We start from the raw sequence: 22,063 nt of genomic DNA, 5'->3' as shown, positions 1-22,063 counted from the left end.
AAAATACATCAAATGATTACACTTTCATCATTTACTTAAATGGATTCAGAATCCAAGCTCACAGACAAACATTGATCAATCTCAGAGCATTTTTCTTTGGCAGTCAACACCGTTTCTTTCTTTTGTCCTCTCAATGCTGAATAAAGATTTCAAACGCAATACTTTTTCTCAGATAATCCATCCTACATCACATGTAATGACAATAAACGCATTCAATTCAATGGGTAACAACACAAGCCCAGGCCCTACACATCCAGCATGTTCGCCTCAAATATTGCCTGAAACTGCCAACCATTTGGACAGTAGCTGACACAATCAGTTCGTATAATAAAGAATTCCTGCACAAATCGATCTCGGGGAAACTCAATTGCATGCTTGTTGTCCGCATTGGGGGCTTAACCTGACTCATTAGCCATTGTAACCAACTTTGGGGGTGAATCCACTGATTTGATGGCGTCTGCTATGTTGGAGAGGTGTTTTTTTCTCATCCATCCCAGTTTACGTTGTTTAGAGCACATGCCAAACTGTGTGTAATAAACTAAAACTGCACATTTTAGAGTTGCCTTTTATTGTGGCCTGTATAAAGCATGCCTGTGCAATAATCGTTGTCTAATCAGTATCTTGATATGGCAAGACTTTTGGAGTCCGTTATCACAACAAAGAAGTTGTGTGCTAATTCTGATGTGTGGTGTATGTATTGGGATAAAATTAGCAATTGTATTTTTGAAACATTTCATATGCATAGAATATTTCTCTTATGTTGACTTGGTATACAGATATTGTATGTTCAAATAATTACATGTAAAAAATTATCATATTTCGGATTCAGTTTTGCTCATGTGCTTACGATCACATTCATCCAAAAACACAAAATGAAACAATATTTTTTCATATATATTTTATAACAGTTTTTAAGTACATTTTAGAAATAGTGGCTACAAAACCTTTCCAGCAGAAATCATTGATGGGCCAGCATCAGCCTTTTTCTCTAGCAAACACATTTATTTCATACTTAACAAAAAATTAAGAGAAAAAACATATATTTTTTTAAAAAAATCGCTACATTGTTCAATCCAAGGCTACCTTTAATATCCCAGATGCACCAGATGTCTGCTAATCTTTGTAATAGAAAATATAAATTATTGAAAAAAATATTCAAATGTTTGTGAACTAAATACAATAAAAAAATATCTCAACAAATATACGACAAAACATACAAAAAGTGAAAACAATGTTTTGCTTGTGATTTTTTTTTTTCGAGGGGAGAATACGCATATCCCACATTTTAAGGACCGGTATATGCCAGCTAATTTTGTTCCGAAAATGTTACAGTAGATCTGTGATAACAAAAAGGTTTTAAAATATTTTAAATTTCAACCGATTTACCCATCAGAAGAAACTTAAAAAGCACACTAAACTTTGAAAATGCAACACTCTATGCAAAGTTCCTCTTCTTAAAATTAAAGCTGATATAAAAAAAAACAGTGTTTTAAGCATGTAGGCACAAAAAACAAATAACAGTGTAAACGATAACAATTAAGGTTCGAATTGATGGTGTCTTTATGAGTAAGTCCTACAGATAATCATAGGTGGACAAACATATTTCTAATGGAACATGAATTTAAACAATCAGTGGGAGACCCCTTTAAGCTAAATACATGAATCACTGCGCCAAAGGCAGATGTGCCATTCCATTTCGAAAACTGCGAGTGAACTGCGGTCGCTGCCTTCATGCCTTTTCGGTCTAAACACAAAAGTCTAAAGACCTCACAAGCTTTTGGTTATTATACCGGCTTTGTCGCTTGCTTATTTGCGTAATCTGGAACTCAGTGATGCATTATGAAACACAATCTGCACAAATAGACATCTCCAAAGCTATTTTCATCAATATGAGTAACATTCAGCTACTGTAAACAATAACATTGTATTTATAAGATGATGCTCAACTTTGGCATTTCCCATAAAGCCAGTGTAAAGCCCATTTGTCAGTCTCATCTGTTACCAGTGAATCTTTATGAACTAATATACAATAATGGAATTTTACGCAACCTCTGCAATCTCACATCATTGACATTCTTATTCTCAACCTATGCACATACTTGAGTGTCCTCTTGAGAATTTAGTAGGATCGGTAGGAAGTGAATGTTTATGTATAAACATAATTCCAATTAACCATTCGTTGTGCTTATTAAGAAACTGACTTATCAAAATTAGTAATTACCAGTGTGTGCTTGCCTAATGGTTAATAAACGTGACATTTTTGGTAGTCCACAAAAAATTCCTTTCTGCAGGTCTAAGCTTGAAAAACCCCAACTAACATTAATAAAAAACAATATGCCCCAAATAATGGATTTCATTTTTGGAACATGCTCAACTTTTTGTACAATTTCTAACTAACTTTTCACAAGTGCACATTCAATTCCTTCACTTTCTCTTCCTTGAACACATGAAGCTTTCTTTCTCCTATTGCTACACAGAGCACCAAATTCTCCATTGGCCTCCAGAAATTTAGAAATGCCTACCTTAACCACACTTCACTTTTGACTTTGAGGAAGCCTTAAACCCAACACTGTTGAAATCGACAGTGAACTAAGGTACTTGAAACAGGTACAACCATAAAAGTCCACCATAGAATTTTTTTTCTCGCAATGATTGTCTACTGTTTGCTAATACTGCTGGTATATGCAAAACAAAACTAAAACAAAAAAAACATAAAATAAAAATTACTGAACAATTTCAGTCACTGAGTCTCAGACAAGAAAGCATGTAAAGAAAGAGTTTCATAAGCAACGGTTACTTTCAGTTTCCTTTCACACATTCTTGTTATGATTGATCTCACGCCATCCAATCCCATCAGCCTAAGGCATTAGACTTCTAGAGCTCAACTCTTCTAGTTCCGCAGAATTACCGTCATGGTTTTAACTTTTTACAAATTACATGCCTGCTGCTGGGGTTAGATGGGCTGGGATCAGGTTCAGCAAAATAATACTCATCATCTTGACGTGTTTTGGTCCATGCTGAAAAAAAAATCATGAACAATTTTATCTTGGTCCTCTTGTCTAGAGCTCCACCAGCACAGTGGAACTTACATCTGCAAAAATACTAGCATAATATAGTATATCACACGCCCAAACCTCCACTTGCAACAGGATATGAATACAGGTGTTTGGCTTTTTGTCCTCTTTTAAACCCCCATCTCTGAGTGCTAAGATGAGAAAACAAGTTAGGCATTGAAAACATTTTCCCCCTCCCCCTAAATAAAGGTTCGTTAAGACCACTTAATGAGTGCCGGTCCATGCGGCTTCATTGTCTTTTGCATGACTTTTATTCGTCCGTGTCCGGCTTTACATCCAGCATAGCGTGCAGCTCCTCAGGAGTGTAGCCCAGTAAGCTTTTTAAGTCACAAACAAAGCGGTACACATAGCGCTTCCCCGACGTCTTGTGGATGATGTTTTTATCGTAGTAGTAGCGCAGCCCACGGCTAAGCTTCTCATAGTTCATCTTGGGCTTGTTTTTCCTCTTACCCCACCTGCGAGCAACCTAAAGCACCATGGAAGAAAAAGAATGGTGAGGTCAGGATTTGCAATTCGGCAAAATTATTACACTGCGTGTATTGTAGCGAGAGTAATGATCAGAGAATGCAATCTGGAATTATGTATTTTTTTTATGATATGAGTACTGGGATTTACATTACAGCATGAAGGATGAAGCTACAACTGCAAAGAACTAGCAAATGAAAACAACGAAAAATTTGGCACATTCAAATAAAAACAGGGTGCAAGGTAAGAATAGAAATCATTAGTTGCATAAATGGATATTTCACTATTTTTTCTCCATTGGTGCAGTATGGAGTGCACCCAAAAAAATGGATAATGAGAAATGCAGATTTACTGCCTTCCTTGCTTTATAATTAGTCAATTGTTCTATATTAATGGGTTACCAGTGTTTTTCATCATATAGTGAAACTGTGCCTCACTATTAGGTTGACATACATTGATCAAAGATTACTTTTTGAACGTATTTTCTGGACTATAGGTCACACCTTTTTCATAGTTTGGCTAACCCTAACCCTGCGATTAATACTGAAGTACATGTACATGATATTCTCATCTATATGTACATAGCTGTTAATATTTATATGATCACAGCTGTCATGGGAACTAAGACCGGTGAAGTGAAACACAATCATCATAAGAGTGGTATATAATTCATTACAAGTAAAGTAAAAATGTTTAAAGAATTAGTGTTAAAATCATTTGACTGGTGCTTTTAGAACCAACAGCAATTTTCACACGTCTTAAGAGTACTCAGCAACATATATTGTACATGGTTTTGAAATACATTCATGAAACAGAATTTTCTGAATTTTCTTTTAATAAAAAGAGCATTTGTTCATGTGGTTAACTACTTAGGACCTCCCAGGGTGTGCGCTAGTGACCAGTGGAGGTCGCAACCTCTCACCTCATCAGGGTCGGAAAGCTTGAACTCCCAGCCGTCGCCTGTCCAGCTGATGAAGGACTGGCAAGACTTATCGGTCAGCAGCTCCAGAAGAAACTGCCACAGCTGGATAGGACCCGTGCCTGGAGACCATATGAAAAACACGTGTACAGTTTTCATAAGACTGGCTTGAAAAAAAGTGGTGTCTTACTCCCTAAAATTCTTCTATTTTTACAGCAACATTGAGGAAGGAATTTCTCACAATTAATGACTGTGTTCTACATGTGTCAACAATCTGTAATGTATGTTGCAAGCATCAGCGCTATGGTGCAAGACACAAGACCTAGGCTTATTCTTAGAAAAACAAACAAACCCCAAAACATTTTTCCAAAATATACGCTGTTTCATTATTTTAAAATTTTGTAGTGGTTAGTTTTGAAGAAGTCACTGAGAATGAAGAAAAGTCACATTCAACCCATAATAAAAGGTTGAGTAGAATGTATCCCTTTCATGCGTGACTGTTTAAATAATAATACAGTTCAGAAATATACTACAGTAAACCTTCAAACTCCTGAATCAAACGTATGTTCATTGTGTATTCATGCCCGTGTTAACTTGAAATTAAAGGTCGTGTTTCTTTGAAATCCAAATAAAATCGGTCAGTTATTCATTCATTTTTTGTATCAAATATCCTAACAAGGGTCGTTGGGTGGATGGGTGACTGGATTTTTTTCCTGAACTCTATCCCAGGGGACACCCTGAATTGGTGGCCAGCCAATCACAGGGCCTCTTAGAGAATAGAAATTAGTTTGAAGATGAAATTTTGTGTCAGTAACAGAATAATTCGTCCTTGATGTTTTACAATGAAAAGAGTAATGAAAGCAGAACAAAAACAGTTGGAAAAAAAACACTAGTTTCGCATGTGCTCGATTGACTGCAGAACACTTTGATGTTGTGGCGGCTTTTCAGCATATGCCCTAACCCACCTGCTGCTGAGGCGTGGGTGTTGAAATGACAACTGTTTTTGCAGCACAACGCCCCAGCAAAAAAGCCCCATACAGAAAAAAAAAGGTAGCGAAAGCCACCTCCAACTGTATTTTCATATATATACAAGCAAAAGCGTTCGGGGAAACCAAGCGTGTGGGTTACAAACTCGACATGCCATTTGTGACCATGCAGCTTGTGTTTGAGACTACTAAGAATGCATATGGTGGTAACACTGTCGCTCTTTCACAACTTTGACTCACATTCCAATGTCTGCCACTGAAACAGTAAGGCCCTTCACCAGCAACGGTTACTTGCACACAAAATGCATACCCCATTTTTATGAAAAGAAAAATGTTTCCAAAAATATTTCCAAAAATATAATACAATGTACAATAAGTGTACAGTGGGGCCTCACATTAGCAGCACTTTCACAGTACTGTATGTGACCCACCCCAATGGAAAATTTGATCCAATAAACTACAAAATGGCCAAAAAGGCCATTAAATCTATTCTGAAGGACTCTCAGGTGAATAAAAGTTGTAATATTGAGCAAATTCTTTATGTGCTAAACTTTCTTTTCAATGAATGAAACCTTATTTGTTTAATTCTACTGTTAAAAGCACTGCAGTTAAAGTGGAATCCATAAATAAACCAATATTTTAAATGCAACTCAACCGACGGTTGTAGAAATATTTTCTTGTTGCAGGTTACAACCAAAGCAAAATCGCAGCATAAGAAGTAGATTTATCTGTAAAATCTGTATCCACTTGTGAGGACTATTATATCAGACTAAATAGTTCACGATGATGCAATACATATTTTGATGCAGAATGCTGTTTAAATGTTGGTTAGTCAGAGGAAACCAAAGATATGTAGACAAATTATCTTCTGTGTCATTCCCACAATGGCGAGTTGCCTATGTCAGCACTGTGATAAGAAATTGAGTGTAACGAAAAAAGGTTGCGTTTTACCATACCGCTCGCTGTCTTTTTTCCCCCTTTCTTAAACCCACCAACACAAAAACAAGTGCAAAACGGGCTCTGTATCAAAATAGAACTAAAATAGGTTAACTTTTGACACTTGTATGAAGACTGTAAAATTCAGAAACCTCATATTTTCTAGGATACATACTATCAAGAGATGAAATGATAATTTTGATCTGGATGGTCGTGTGCAAAGCCGGCTTCAGAAGTGTTGCTAAGACAACCTGCGAAATGTAGGTTGTGATGTGTGTTACAGATTGTTAAGAGGAAGATTAAACGTGAATAGAAGAGGAAAAAGCCAAAAGACAGACAAACAAAGAAAATAATGGAAGGGGCACAAAGTATTTTGTTTCTTACATGCGAGAATTGGTTAATTATATTTCGAGAAATGTGCCTGAAGCATAACAAGGCACCGTACTGTGTGACTAATTATGAAGGTAGTCTTGGACAAAGCGTTCTTTGACCAGGGAAAATGTTGCCTGTGCAAGTAAAATGTACTTGTATTTTAAAAAATAAAATAAAAACATTCCAAAGCCAATCGCTTATTGTTTGGAAATAACAGTGATTGATATCCTATCAATTTGACTGTGAGCACTAGAAGTTCTCATTTACTGCAAGCCTCTCCCAGTCAATGAAAGAATGCAGTCTATTGCTGTCAATGGCAGCAAGTGAGTTAAACATTATTAAAGTTATAGTACATTTTTCTTCTCTATTATATGGTGTTTTTAGCTCAGAAAATATGCCGTTTTTTAAAAGACTCAGGGTTCTCCTTTTGCCAGGGTTTGTAAGTCTCCTCACAGGTGCGCTTGATATTGCAGTGTTTATTGTGTTTACATTAATTTTCCATGATGCTATATTTTTAAAAACTTTCCTACTAAACTGCTCACCTGTGTAACCTGCAAGTGCCGCTGCTGGAATGACGGGTTTGTCTTTGCTGAGGTCAGAACGTTCCCTCACATAGTCTTTAAAGGTGCCTTTGGGCTTGTGGCCGTGTAAAGCTGTTGGGTAATCCTCTGAGTCAAAGCTGTCATACGAAGGTACCCGCTGTAGACTGCTGAAAGATGACTGGCTGCTCCACGACTGCGTCAAACGGTCGCAGCTCTCATAGCTCTCGATACTCTCAAGAGAGTCTTGTCCAGCCAGCTTACCTGCACATAAATGGGTCGTATTAAAAACCTAACAGTCCTAACTTCTTTAAGACATTTTCTCCTAGTGGTTTGGTTCATTCATCATTGATTTCAAATGACAATAGCTCAGATTGTCTCACCATTTTTGTTCTTAGTAAAGAGCTGCCTTTCTTTTGTGAATCACTGAAAAAATGACAGCTAATGCAACACCTCAACTAATGCCAAAATCTTTGACTGACCAAACTGCAGCCACTGTGGTTATCAGTTAAGCCACCAAAAATCTTTAACATGAGAGCAGAATGTAGGGCAGAAAAGTAGCATGGGGTGTGTGGGATGCGCAGGGCTTGGAGATCATGCAATGAACAGGGTGGGGAGACTTTAGACAGTCCACGAGGCACATGTTCGTATGTGGATGCTAAGGAAACAATGGCTGGGGTGTGACATAGTCAGAAAAATACGGTAGATGTTATCGTTATTGCTATTTTAGTATGTTTGAGGGGTACTGGGCCAGAAACAAAAACTGAAAAATGAACCCTTCACAAGATTACATCTTACACATAGCATTAACTGCTAATTATAGTCGGTAGTGGAAAGTTTTTGTTTTGTTTTAACTGATTTGAAAAGAATAACTTTGTTGTCACCTTAGAGACCAAAAAATCCAAAGCACCTATGTGTACAGTCTAAAAAAGTAGTACTTAAACAAGTTGAATATTTTATCTTTATGACTCTTTCCAAAAGAACCTCAACAACATGAATATGAATCGATACAGAAAATGAGATCAGTCAATGACCATTTGCCCAAAGTCAGCTGGGATAGGCTCCAGGGCCCTGCATCCCATAACAGTATTAGCAGCGTTGAAAATAATGTTGATTTTCCTCGACCTAGAAAAGTGTGATAAGCAGGTTTACCAAGAATTTGGATGAACCAAATGTTTTTGTTTTTTGTGGAATCAGAACTCTTGCATTCAGACAGTGATAACACGCATACAACAGACACTACCACACCACATGAATAACTTGTGCCCAAAATATACAAAACTTATAGAATTGAGCAAACGTGTAAATGAACTCTACAGACTAATCTGAAGTTCAATCTCCTAGTTTATTCCAGGTTTAATGTGTGACCCCCTTACCTCTGCTTAAACGTCCCAGACACATGTTGTCAGGGGATACCACCTCCTGTTTAACAGAGAAGTAGTCGGCCTGCAGGGGGTTGATGGGTGTGTCCCGAAGAATGACAGCGGGGTATTCGCTTTCGTACTTGAGCGTTAGTAACTCTTCTGAGCTAATGGGGTGAAGCGTTTGGTAGGACTCTGTGATGAAGCTGGGTTCTGAGTATTCAGAAGGGGGAACGCACTGGGCATGCTCAACGCCATAGCCTGGAGAGGGGAGAGAGCAGAGAGAAAGCAGAGCAGGAAAGAGAAGAGCAAAACAGTGTAATGGGATCAATCTTTTAAGCAAGCAGTGTTCATCCCTCATGTGAAGTCTATAACAACTGTGGCAGATGACACTGATAAGCAATTGAGGAAAATCACAAGGCTTTTACCAACAAAAAATAAAAAATAAAATTAAACAAGCACTAATTTGAACTTTAAGACACTTACAAACATCTTTGCTTTGTTATTATTCAATATGTCTGATTTTTATGTTTACAACCACAATTCCAAACTAGATAGGACGTTGAGTTGAACATCATATCTGACTTTGTTCTCTATAAGAACCAAGATTCAATTTGCAATGTCTTTACGTGGGGATACATGAGTGCTGCTCATGTTGGGTAGCCACATTTAATAGAGCAAAATACAGATAGATAAATACATATACATATACAAAATGTAGGGCTCTTGCTGGCAAATCAAAAAGAAAACCAATCAGAAGTTCGTCAAAATACAACCAGAGGAAAATCTACACTGTATCACTTTCCATTAATGACAATTTAATATAAAATGTTTTCTCTCCCCAGTTTGAATGTCCTATTTTAAGATGCCCTCCTATAATATTACAACATGACTGAAACTAAGTGTAGCAAGTACTTACTGACAAAGTAGTCTGAGGTATAACGGGATTCCTGGAAATTGGAGGTCAGTCCGTTGTTGGTGTAATGCTTTGTATCTTCTTCATGAAAAATAGATAAAGAATCAGTTGCTGAGCGTCAATGACCTCTGCATCGATGTTATGTATCACGTAACTGCATGCATCATTCTGAAATATTAATGACCTGAGCGAACTTGTGCTTTCCTGTTTGGCTCTTGTTACTATAGCAAATATCGACTAGATGAATACAAGAAAAGATCACATCTCTTGTGGGTGTGTGGGTGTTTTTTGTTTTTTTTTAACGTAATACATTTTAGTACCATCCATCTTATAACCCATGTGTGTGAATATGGGCGTCTTACCTTTTTGAAGCATTTCTAAATGCTCCCAAAGGATGTCGCCGACAAAGTCGGGCGCTAAGTCCAGGAAGCGCTCTTTGCCCATGGCACACAGGTTGGCGCCATTCATGCAAAATCTGCCAAAGTCTACGTTCTTCAGGCTAAACTCATTCACAGTCCATGTTAGCCAAGCTCCTACGTGGTTTTCCGTCCACTGTCTGGGATCTAAAGGGCATCAAAGAAATAGTAATTGGCACTCACATTTTTTTCACTTTCGCCGTGTCTGCGCATGTTTTCTTTGGGTCCTCCAGTTTCCTCCCACATCCCAAAAATGCATGACTGATAACTCAAAATTGTCCCTATGTATGCGTGCGTGCATGGTTGTTTGTCTCCTTGTGCCCGGTGATTGGGTGGCAACTAATTCAGGGTGAATCCACTGTTATAGTGAATACTACTTAGTTAAATTTGTTTCCTATACCGTCGCGCGCGCACGTGTGCCCAAAAGCATCTTCCTCTTCTCTGAGAGCATGTATTTTGGGGCTAGGGGCCTAAAATATGTCGTCGAAATTAATACTGAAGTTGCAATTGCGCCGCAGCTGTACCACAACGAGATATAGCTATGCCATGTGCTATGTTTTTAGCAGCCAATGCAGTGCAGACAAAATTGTTTACCGTTAGAATTTCTGATTGGCCACAAAGTGGGTCAATGTTGATGGTCAAATAGGTTTGTGACTCCAGTCCCCCAAATACAATAAAATGCATTTTAAAAAATCAGCTCCGTGAGGGTAGATTATCACAGCAATAAAAATGTAGGGTTACGATGTAGGTTAATTGTTATCCTCTAGTACAAGCGTGGTCTACCTTTGGGTATGGCCAGTCGCTGCTGTTCTTTGGTAAAGCCACTGAATGTAGCCTTTAGAGCTTGGGACATCATCTCTTTACTTCCGGGAGTTAGCAGGGGAACATCGCCACAATCTGGTTCTGTTAAATCACAAATTACATAGAACATCAAGTTTCGGAAAGAGATGATACAAATACAATAATCAATTGGTTAATTATCCAGATAATGCAGTAAAGTAGAAACATTGCAAACATGGATCCTGACTGTAACAAACACAAATACAAAAATCAACATTTTAATATACATTTAAAATTTGGTCCAGCTGCACCTGCTGTTCAAGCGCAAAGTTGAATTGAAAGTTGAGGTGAGTCACAGCATTGTGTACTGCCGCACATTGATCAAAGCAGGCAAAACCGACAGAACTCTTGTGCAGTGTGCAACTGATTTTATGGTTTAATATGAGTGATAAAGTACAATGTAATGTATGTGGAAATTACTTCTGTTTTTTGTTCCCTAAAAAATGATGTTTTGCACTTGTTCCGTTAAGCAATGTACAAGGGTCGATCACACCATGTGGACAAATGAAAGTGTCCGACTCTAATTTGGTGCAACTGAAAAGTTTAGTCAGTTAAAATCCCAAAGCAAGGTGTGCAGCAGGCCTATACTAACAAGTCAATAACTAATTAGAAAAATCTTTAATGCCCAAGGAATCTAAGTAGGAGCCATGTGACAGCAGTATGAAATGAGAAATGGAGTATAACGACAAGTAGTATGAAATACTCATCCCCACTCGTTTAATGCACTGTACATATGCAGAAGGGTAAGCAAAAAAGTATGATAGCATTGTCAGATCAGAATAAATGAATGGCAGATGAGCTCTTGTGGAATTATGGCAATGTGAAGCATGTACGGCAAAGAGAGCATTTTTCTTTTCATAAAACATGGAAGAATGTTTTGACCTCCCATTTTGAGCTCAGTGTCATTCATAGAGGAAACCTATCACACTGTTTAGGCACAGTGACTTACAAGACTTTTACTCCCCGATTTATGAGTGAAATATAGTTCACCCTCAAATGTTTATTTGTCATTTCTCCAAAGGCCACCAACTAGAGCACATACCTTCACATATGCTCCTGATGCCCATCAGTAACACCGTGACCTCTTTGTACCCCTCCTACAATGTAGCCCTGACACAGTGGACCTACTGTCGCCAGACCAAGCATGAGGTTAAACCCTGAGAAGGGTCAGGGGTCAAGAGATGAGGTGATGATGTCATCTAGGGTGCAACCAGACTTAGCCAAGTTGGGGGTGTGTGATCTGTCTTGAGGGTCTCACTCAGACACTACGCACACTGTTCTCTGTTTACAGCCAGTGGGCACCCAGTGGGGAACAGAACACCCTTTGATGCCTTTAAACATTGCCTGATGACTCGCGCTCACCTAATTAAATTGAACAGATTTAAGAAGTGTGAGATACTCAGACCAATATGGGAGATGGTCCTAAAAGGACAATGGACACCAAGATGACGAGGTTGGGCTGCAAAATTCTAAATTACTGACTCTAGTGATCAGTCAAGTATTGGATTATTTTTATGTTTATGTTCGTCATTGCTAACCATGGTGTCAGTGTACATCTGGGAGTTGTAATCATACTCATTTCGATGTGTAGTACAATTGTTTTACGAGAGTTTTACTGCTACCAACAAGATCAAATGCTATTGAATTCTAAATTTCCCAATGTATATCTTAGGGTTGTATAAGATCAATTCAACCTGTCGGTTGAACTATTATTTAATAGTTTTGCTGAAATCTGAGTTCAAAGAAGGCAAACTATATATAGAAAAGGGAAAAATGACTACAGCATCATATCCAATAGCTGGTGGATTTATCTACCAATATCGCAAAACTACATACACTTCATGCCTGCCATGTCCACCCAGTGACGTCTCGACCCAGTCTGGAATTCACAGCCGCTTCCACTCCTTTTGCCCTTGTGACCAACATCTGCCTGGATAAAACCAACAATCTCACATGTTCTTAACCTATGTAATAGTAGTAGCATAGTGTACTGCAGTTTGCATGTAATTTAGCTGTAACTTGAAAAAGTCTGTAACTGTGAAATGACAAACTTGTGATCCTGATTTAAAAATATAATATATAATTGGATGCAAATAGAAGAAATAATGGTGTTGTGGGCCTTATAAAGTATCAAACACATTTCCTCTTCATATTTGCATTTAGAACTACATTGTAACGGGATGAACACTACACATGCAGCCTAAGAGTACAAACATAATTCCCTTGTCTTAATTTATAAAAAATAAAAACTTACACTTTTTACAGGCTGAGATGGGGCTCAGACAGTCTGCCCTTTGATGTAAAAACCACAGCAAAGTGTGGCCGTTTATTTAAACTAGATCAAGTTGAGTTAAAGCTGCACTTGAGCCTCTCCCTCCCCATTGTGCTATTTAATACTTTTTGAAACTACTTAAGCACAAAATCCTCCATCAAATACATGCAACACTAAGAGCTGCCATTAAAAACTCTGATGAGAGAAACATGAGCTAAGTAAAGGTAAACATCAAATTGCAATGGGGAATATTTCTTTTCTTTTCACTTGGGTAATGAGGAATACAATCTCTTATTAGCTTGATTGCAAATAATTCTAAACATAAAGGCAGTAATGACATTAGTAACCAATGGGAATTTCTCATCTTGCTAAAAAATAATTACATTAAATTGAAACTGAAAATGTTCCACTAGCTGGGCCACAAAGTTTGGTAAATTGGCATGTCCTGCAAAATTTAAGTCAACAAAACACATCCCCCCTAAAGTTTCAACGTTCACTGTGTGGACTTGTGATGATAAAATTGAACTTTAGGAAGAAACACATTTCTAGAAATATATATTTGTAATGATACACTGCAATGGAATTAATCACTATGGTTAAAAATAGTGTGCATTATTTTGGCAAAAACAGCCAATTATTTAAGGTAAATAATTAGTTTCTACATGTGTTCATTGGTTAAACCTTTCCAAATTACACCAAATACAGGTATGCCATTTCTCCCAGACGACACAATATGCTAAAGCCCTAATAGTAATAGCGGCACCAACTCTGAATATGATCCTTGTGAAACATATCTGCGGCAGAGACCTAATGAGTAGTTTAGTCCATTAGTGAAAGAGGCTAAGCTAGCATCATTCTAGGCAATATCTAGTAAATGATGCCCAGATAGGATTTCAATGCTTGCAAGTCCCATTAGAGACACAATGGTCAAATAAGTTCAAGCATCCATAAGTCATCACTTTCCACATTAGGCAGTGTGGTTCTGTCCACTTAGTTTACAAACATAGGCGTGGCTCTGTCGGGATGCAGAGTGGAAAATACGATGGAGAACATATAGAATAGTCAGCGATTTGGAGAAGTGAATCAGTTGTTTGGGCATTGATTAATTTTTCATTCTTGTCAATAAATAATGGGAAGGCTGCTGGCTGTGCTGTTTTCTAAAGAAGAGTCTAACAAGCTATTTTTCCCCAAATTTCAACTTTTACAACCAATCAAAACAAAACAATCGATAAAGGACCCAAAGCTGCTAAACTACAAAATATAGATATTTAGCCCTGAACTAAATTGGACTCAGATTTTTTATTTGGGTCTGCAAAAGATATGAGCAGGCCATGGTTGAATGGAAGAGGGGGGCATCCTGGGGTGGTGGGTGCTTCAGGACTGCTAAGTATGGTGGATGAGTCACAAGGCTGTAATACGATCCCATGAACGGGAGGTCTCTCAATGGTCTCTCACTTTTCCATGTCTATGGTGTGACATCACTTTGGGATCAATGCCATCTCCCAGGCCTTTTCTGGGACTTGCTTCATTCGTAAAGCCCGGACTACAGTCTCCCATTTTGTGATGTAATGACAAATATCACATAAAAGTGAACCCCAAACAATGGGACAATATGCTTTTCATAGTGCAACTGTGTTCAATAAATCCTGGAGAGTTTAATCAGAGGATGGATATGAGTTGGTCTGATGAGCAAATTTTGTGGAAAGAAAAAAATGGTAAATGATGCAAAACGTCTACCTTTGCTGATTTATGCTTTTCTTTCATATTCAAAACGCCATTTCAAAGTCAGTTTCCCCTGGCTAAGTGTTCACTTCCTGTGGGCATTAGAAAGAGTTGTGGGTTCAAGTAACGGTCAAAATCCACCACTAAGGTGTTTCTGAAGATCCAACATGAATATAAATCCACTCGGTACAGAAGAAGAGGGCAAGATGTTTTGTCAAAATGCCTAAGTCCTACAATTGGAAACATTAAGAGGAGCATCTACCCACAGCTGAACACAGGTGACAATTCTATGTGGAACAATCTTTGCTGGAGATCCTATCAGGTCTAGACCCTAAACTCATACAATCCATAGACATGAAGGGGGGCATTCAGTACTCCAGAGGTGCCGACTTGGGGCAGCAATGGAGCAAGAGGAGGAGGGTTGTGTAGCAGTCTGGTTCTGAGAGGGATGCTTGTTCAGACAGCTGTTTAGATTTCCATTAGTTTCAAAGACCAGGAATAGGAGTGTAGCATCAACCAAGGGCAGACTCCCCCTAACACTTAACAAAACCATCACCATACCGCTTGCACAGATCATGATGCTGAGACAGTACTTTTATTCTTAGACAGCAACCACTGGTTTTGGCTGCCTTGTTGGAACACACAAGCCTGTGGTGGTGTAAAGAGGCTGTGCGGCATGAGACCATTCCTGCTGACATCTCTCTTTGGCAATGAAACTGGAGTTGTTTTGAATGATCATCACAGCAGACATGCCGGCTACTGAAGCAGACAATAAAGGAGACTAATACAGCTCGGCTGCCATACTGGCCTTCTAATTCCTCTCCATCAGTGCCTCAAATCATGTTATCTTGGGATGTAGCAGTGCTACTGTTTCTGTTTATTTGTGTTTACACAGAGAAGCTTAACATTTTCACCAATAGTTTCATTAAACCAATGTAAGAATGGAATGAAAACCAATAGCGTTTGTATCACCTAATATCGTTGGTTCTATTCCAGCAACAAACATCTATCAAATGAATCTATTAGCCAGGTGCATACATTAACAAGTGAAAAAGTTACAATCAAGTTATTGCTAAACTGGTTAATGCAAAGTCACACCTAATTTCAAGCGCCGCCCCAGCGAGGGCCAAATTTAAAATCCTCCAGAGGGGTATTCACACACAATAAGCAGGAAAAAACAAAACACCAAGTCTTCCAATAGATGCAGGTGGTTCGCATCCAAGCTACTTCCCTGTTGTAAACAAACAGTGGATGCTCTGGGGGAACTGTTTGGGCATTAAACCAAACAGACGACACATCTGACAAACAGTTTATTTTGTGTGTTGCATTTTCTACATAACACAACCTTTTTTTTTCATTCAAAGCGATAAATTCTGGAACCAGGTTAATTATGTAAGTGTATGTTATTTGGGGCAGCCACATCATTTACCCCCACTCAGTCAATAGGACTGTAGATGAAAATTTAACCTGCAAGAAATTAGACGATATTTTTGCATTATTTGATTAATTGTTTAGATCATTTCCCGTCTAAATTAGGACACTCCGAGGTCATCTATGAGTAGTTGGGCTACGGACCTCTTTTACAGCCACAACTCTTCAGCATTCAAGTACAATCACTATTCTAAGATATACAACAGTCAGTTAAGATATACAACAGCCAGTTACAGAGGGCAGAGTTAAGAAGGTTTACAAAATGATTTTGCTACCCCTGAAACAATTAATCGATTCAACAAAAGGTATAAAAACAATTCAATCAAATGCAAATTACCAGTAGAAACCAAAATGACATCCATCTTAACCTCTTTTGTGCATGTCTTGAATAAACTGAGGCCCTAGTTGTAGTGGTGAGATAGCATGCATGTGCAGAAGCCAAGCCACAGATGAATACTTGATAAATAAATGCCTCCCCCATGTTATAGTGCTTTCATCTTGCATTCTTACCATTCCATCTTTGTTTTATAATCACTAATGTATATCACCAACCTCCTTATCTTCACCAACGTTATCAAAATGGCTTGTGGTTTAAGTGGCAAAAGAACTTTCTGATCATGTGTAACAGCTCTTTTATTTTAGGCTTCGGTGTAAACTGGGAATACTAAGAACATTAAAACATCTGGCAACCTTTCTTGAAGCGCCTTGTTTAAATATGAAAAGAAAAAGATTTTTCTTGAAACCAACTAGCAGGGGCCCATAAAAGTTTGGCAGATTAGTGGAAAATTACAACTCAATGTTTTGCAATCTGAGATGGTTTTGATTTGAATGTTTCATTTAGGATCAAATGTGCTCCTTGTTGTCTCTCTCTGAGTCATCCCAACAGTGTGTGTGTGTGTGTTGGGAAAAGGGGGGTAACATTAGCGTCACACTATCAGTGTGACTGGTCAAGATGAGAACAAATGACCAAGTCTTGTAAAATTGTTGCCTGTTGAGTCACAAAATGACTACCTGACCATGCAAGTATGCATTAAACAAACAATGATGTGCGAAGCCAAAGGTGTCTCTCTTCAGGCAAAAAAGGATTCTGAAATGGCAGTTATTAAACCATATAATTTTGATTTATATGAGAAGTGTTGCAAATTATTACAGCAAAATAAAGTTACTGTATCTTTTGTTTTTAACTTATGTTGAAGCCCAGGCTTAACACTTGACCCACATAGATGTCATCAGTTGAAATGTCAACACTGCTGTAGACAATAAATAAATAAATAAAATTTTCCATTTAATGACCTTCTTGGCTCTGGGAAAAAAATTTGCTCCTATTTCACTATATATCTAACCACATTGATTAGACCCAAAGTTGGCTGACTCCTGGCTTCAATTAGCTCTTGGAGAAGTAATTAGCCGAGGGGTTCACATAATGTACTTTGTCCACCCTGCATTAAATTGACATATTGGGTCAAGTAAAATTGTGAAAACTTTATTTTTTGTGTTGTGACTCCTATGAGGATCAGAACATATTTTATGACTAATTTCAGCAGAAATCCAAGTAATCCCTGAAGGTTTATATACTTAGTCTAGCAACCGCATGTTACCCGTTTTGGCCAAAAGCTGCCGATCGTGTTGGTGGCCAGTGAGGTACACCATATTTCTAGTCTAGTCACACAAAGATTAAAACTACAAATTCTACATGAGACAACACACTGACTAAGGTGATCAGATTTGAAAACAGGACTCAAAAGTACACTGGGAGAAAAGTCGATTGAGTGGATGAGTGTGTAAACCGCTGGAAATAAATACATACACTTGTTTTATTTCAAGTGTCAATGTACATATTTTCTCCCCATGCTTGTAGTTCAGTATGTAATGTGGAAGTAAAAAAACAGGCTAACTCCAGTGAGACATCATCTGAACTTTTTAGCACATGATAAATGCTCACAACTATTAGTTGGCCACACCTTGCATAGTCTGTGGCTCTTTCAACCCCCACAATTCCTTCATCTATCTCAAACCATATGCTTGCTATTTAGCAGAATGTTGGTGTAACACGCCTTGCTTTATGAGTAAGTTTTATAAGCGATGATTAAGGCTTGTAGTTGCTTGGGAACTTTAAGATAGGACATACTCGTGTTTAATTATTACACATTCGTACAGGCAACAGGGGAGACGCCAGGCTGGATAAGGATCCAATAAAGGAAATGCCATCTTGATGTCACAAAACTTTAAAGAACTTTGGGTGGGTTAGCTCATTTTCCATTTGTATGAATGTACTTTTTTTTAACCACAGTCTAGTTCACAGAATTGTTTGAATCCAATTTAAACCACACCTTGTTGAAAAAGGAACAGGACAAATTAGTTCTTACGCGTTGTTGCTGCAATGACATCATATTAATTCATAGAAAAGTTAATTATGTTTCTTCAAAAGTAGTTAGGAAATTGATTCAGTGATTGACATACAGTAACTTGTGAGAATATCAGCCAAGAAAATAAAAAATTAAATAGTCCTACTTTCTTTAATCAACTCAATTTATTGACATCAACCTGAAGAAACATTGACAGGGACCACAGAGAACAGGACAACACTACCATATATTATACAACTTATAGTACGAAAAGTGCTGACACTAAAGCAAGTCTGATTCTTATGCAATAGTGTTCTGGCAAATCTCTACAGGTCCTACCAAAGAGGGAGGGACTTCCTAGGTTTGTGTTAGTACGTCACAAATGAAGAAACAGACATCTCATGAGGGCTATCAAGACTATTCTGCAGGCATGCCATTTACAACAGTGGAAGATCAGATAAAATCTTAGCCTCAACTGCCTCTCCTCTATCCCATCATGCATGACATATTATCATCAGGAACATTCCTGTCTGTAGCTAAACCTTGACCATAATGCCTAACCAAAAGAACAAGAAAATACAATTCAGAAACCCTGTAATTGATTTCCAACTATTTCAAATATTAGGTTAGAAATATAGAAAATGAAGAAATCCAAAGGCCTCTCTTTTAACATCACCACACATCTTAACATAATGGTGAGTTGTGTTATGTATATTGCGAAATTTCTCCATCTGACTTGTCTCGTGTATGATTGGCATGAAACCTTAAAAACAAAAACTGCCATCCACTAATGACATCCGGCAACTTTTTAAATTAGTTAGCATTAAAAGGCTGAGCTCAGCAAAGTATGGCCCATTGTTCTGCAGTGTTGCATTGGCCCATTAAAGGTTTAAAAAGATCATATAATTGGTAAAATGTGCAATCATTATGAAATGTGCACTATTATTTATGAAGGCATATGAATGGATGGTTTTTGTCATATTTAGTAACTTGTATGACAACTTCAGTTAGTTACTGGTTTTCCAGACCCACACTGGGACAGACTAACAACAATGTCAATAATGGTCCTAAAATTAGCAAAGGCCTCATTTCCTGCATATTGGCCTGCAAGCACAGTGCAATATGATAATTTAAAAAAAAAGAATGCAATGCAAAATGAGCTGTTTTTTCTTTAGATATTGACCCCACAAATGGGCACACAACTCTAAATAAGGAATAAAAATATCCTAAAACTTTCTGTCATCTTCACTTTCTATGAGTAAAACAAATCCATCAGAATGGTTTATTTGTGCTGCTAACACTGTAAAGCATTTAAAATCATGTAAAGCAAATATGTGCTGAATTAGAACTCCACACTTGGAATCTTAGTGTTGTTTAAACCATTCATTCATAAAAATGTGCACATGAGGATCCATTACATCATGTATTGAGAAAACATGAAATGATTTAGTAATAAAATTTACACCAAACTGCCAATTTGATTTTCAGTGTGTTTTGAAGCAGTGTGCAGAAACTGACACTAAGATTGCAGCTAGCATATTAGTTAGGCCGCAACTTTCCATGATGCAAATCAACAAAATGCAGCTTTTAAGAACAGCACCTGAACTGCAAAGACGCAGTGGGTTAGAAACCACAGCTAAGAGCAAAAATCTACACATCTAAAAATAAACACACGGAAAACTATTATAACCCACAAAGCTGAAGATGCAGCTAACAACAGTTGTGGTCTCCTCCCTTGATGAGCCCTGGATTGCCCCTGAAGTAAGCCAAGAGTTCCAGGCAAGCAGGGTCAGCAGAGAGGCAACCTCAACAGTGCAGATTCATCACTTCAGCCAGCCTCAAAAAGCCAAGCAACGAAGAGATGAAGGGGGCTACTAAAAGGAGGTGGGGGGACAGGAGCAGGGAGTTAGTGATGGAGGGGATGGTCGAGTCTCCCCTGCTGACAGCAGCCTTGGCGAGGTCAAGGATGAGTGTTAAGATGGGAGATAAACACGGAGATAGATTGGGATCAAAGCAAGAGTGAAAGTAAGAGCACGTTTGTACGTGCTAACTTTTCCCACTATTGCATTGTGATCACAATATGATTCATCCACGCAGGGTATTCTTTGATTGCATCAACGTCAAAGCCACTGGCGTGTTGCCTTTTTCTCAAGCGTAGTCACACATTGAGCAACGTCATGTACTTGCGCGCTAAACGAAAAAAATGATGTACCGATCGCAGCCGCGTGGCAAAACATACAGGAAAAAACTTCAACAAGTCAACTCACCGTCCATTTTTTCAGCCTTTATGATTGTCAACGTTGGCTTCATATCGACAGCTGCCGTCATGATCATCAGAGCACTGTGCCACTTCAATCGAGCCAGTCCGATCACTCAATACAGAGAAGGGAGGCTGACGCGCTCCGGTCACTCTGAGTTCAGCCTCTTCCTAAATCTCTAAAACTCAACTAAAAATCTACTTTCTGTCCGTTCCCAACTTGACTTTTTCCCCTCTATTCCTCTCCCGGCACACAGTCTGTACACACTCCTTTTTTTCCTCGTTCTTTCTCACACACTCAGGCGCACACTCACTCCTTCCGCTCTAACCCTGGCGAGGGGCGTGGCATTGACCGAGCGACGACAGCTAAAGTGGGCGGAACTTGGCGGTGTTGAGCCGGGATTGGGAGGGTGAAATGTATGCAGGCGTGCCGCCGGTTTATTCACAATTCAATTACGAGCGCATCGCTCCAAGACACGCGCACGTGTATGCACGCACACGCGAGTACAGACATCCAAACCATTAAAACATCACAATAAACACTTTCCCGAAAGTAATGTTACAGATCTTTCATTTGGAAAAACAGCAACCCTGCAGTGTGAACTGTTCAATAGCTTTCCATTACGAGAAAGCATCACTAAAATTATTGGATGATCATAAGAGTAGTTTGACATACATCCCATTGACGTATTCCAAGTTCAGAACCATTATGATCACCAACATGGTTCTGAATGTTTTTATACACTTCTGCACACATCAGGCTCATATCTGTTTTTTTATTATTAAATTGTTCTTATTATTACTACAAAGACAACAGCATAAATCATGTTCTCTTATCTCATATCATTTTCTGAACCGTTTTATCCTCATTAGGGTCGTGGGGGGTGCTGGACCCTATCCCAAAATCCTAAATCACATTATGTATGCTTAAAAAAAATTAAATCATATTTTGTACATAGCCAACAAAATGTTGTACTCTGCAATATAGATCTTTCTCAGATCATAGAAACTAAATCCTTTTTGTTATGCATGAGTGAGTCACACTTTAAAAATGACTAAGTTTGTTTGCATGCAATCATTATCAATATACAATATTCCCTGAGAAACAATTATTTCCCTAATTTGAATTAATAAAGTATTACTTTGGATGACTGTACTGCTCACGAAGCAGATTTCTATAAGATTTCAATAACACTTATCCTCACAAGGATC

At 38.3% G+C, this 22,063-nt stretch overlaps 1 protein-coding gene across 1 annotated transcript; it reads right to left on the bottom strand.

Annotated features, from left to right (window-relative positions):
• Positions 1 to 889: 889 nt before the first annotated feature.
• LOC144083861 (protein c-ets-1-B) lies at positions 890 to 21,194 on the bottom strand. Its single transcript, XM_077611996.1, has 8 exons — positions 20,862 to 21,194; positions 10,768 to 10,887; positions 9,931 to 10,131; positions 9,572 to 9,649; positions 8,668 to 8,913; positions 7,295 to 7,555; positions 4,462 to 4,580; positions 890 to 3,540 (listed from the first exon to the last, which is right to left on the bottom strand). The coding sequence occupies exons 1-8, from the start codon at positions 20,926 to 20,928 to the stop codon at positions 3,325 to 3,327; spliced, it is 1,308 nt and encodes a 435-aa protein (XP_077468122.1). The 5' UTR covers positions 20,929 to 21,194; the 3' UTR covers positions 890 to 3,324.
• Between the last annotated feature and the right edge of the window lie 869 nt (positions 21,195 to 22,063).

Source organism: Stigmatopora argus, chromosome 10 (genome assembly GCF_051989625.1).
Source record: "Stigmatopora argus isolate UIUO_Sarg chromosome 10, RoL_Sarg_1.0, whole genome shotgun sequence".
In the NCBI taxonomy this organism is placed as follows: Eukaryota; Metazoa; Chordata; class Actinopteri; order Syngnathiformes; family Syngnathidae; genus Stigmatopora; species Stigmatopora argus.
The sequence above is the reverse complement of the archived record's forward strand: the minus strand, read 5'-3'. Positions and strand labels throughout refer to the sequence as shown.

Coding starts and splice junctions, on each gene's coding strand:
- LOC144083861 (XM_077611996.1), bottom strand. CDS start 20,928: ATGATCATGACGGCAGCTGTCGATATGAAGCCAACGTTGACAATCATA. Junction 10,132..10,767: donor GCGACTGGCCATACCCAAAG/GTAGACCACGCT, acceptor GATGCCCTTTAG/ATCCCAGACAGTGGACGGAA. Junction 7,556..8,667: donor TCTGGGACGTTTAAGCAGAG/GTAAGGGGGTCA, acceptor ATTTATGTGCAG/GTAAGCTGGCTGGACAAGAC.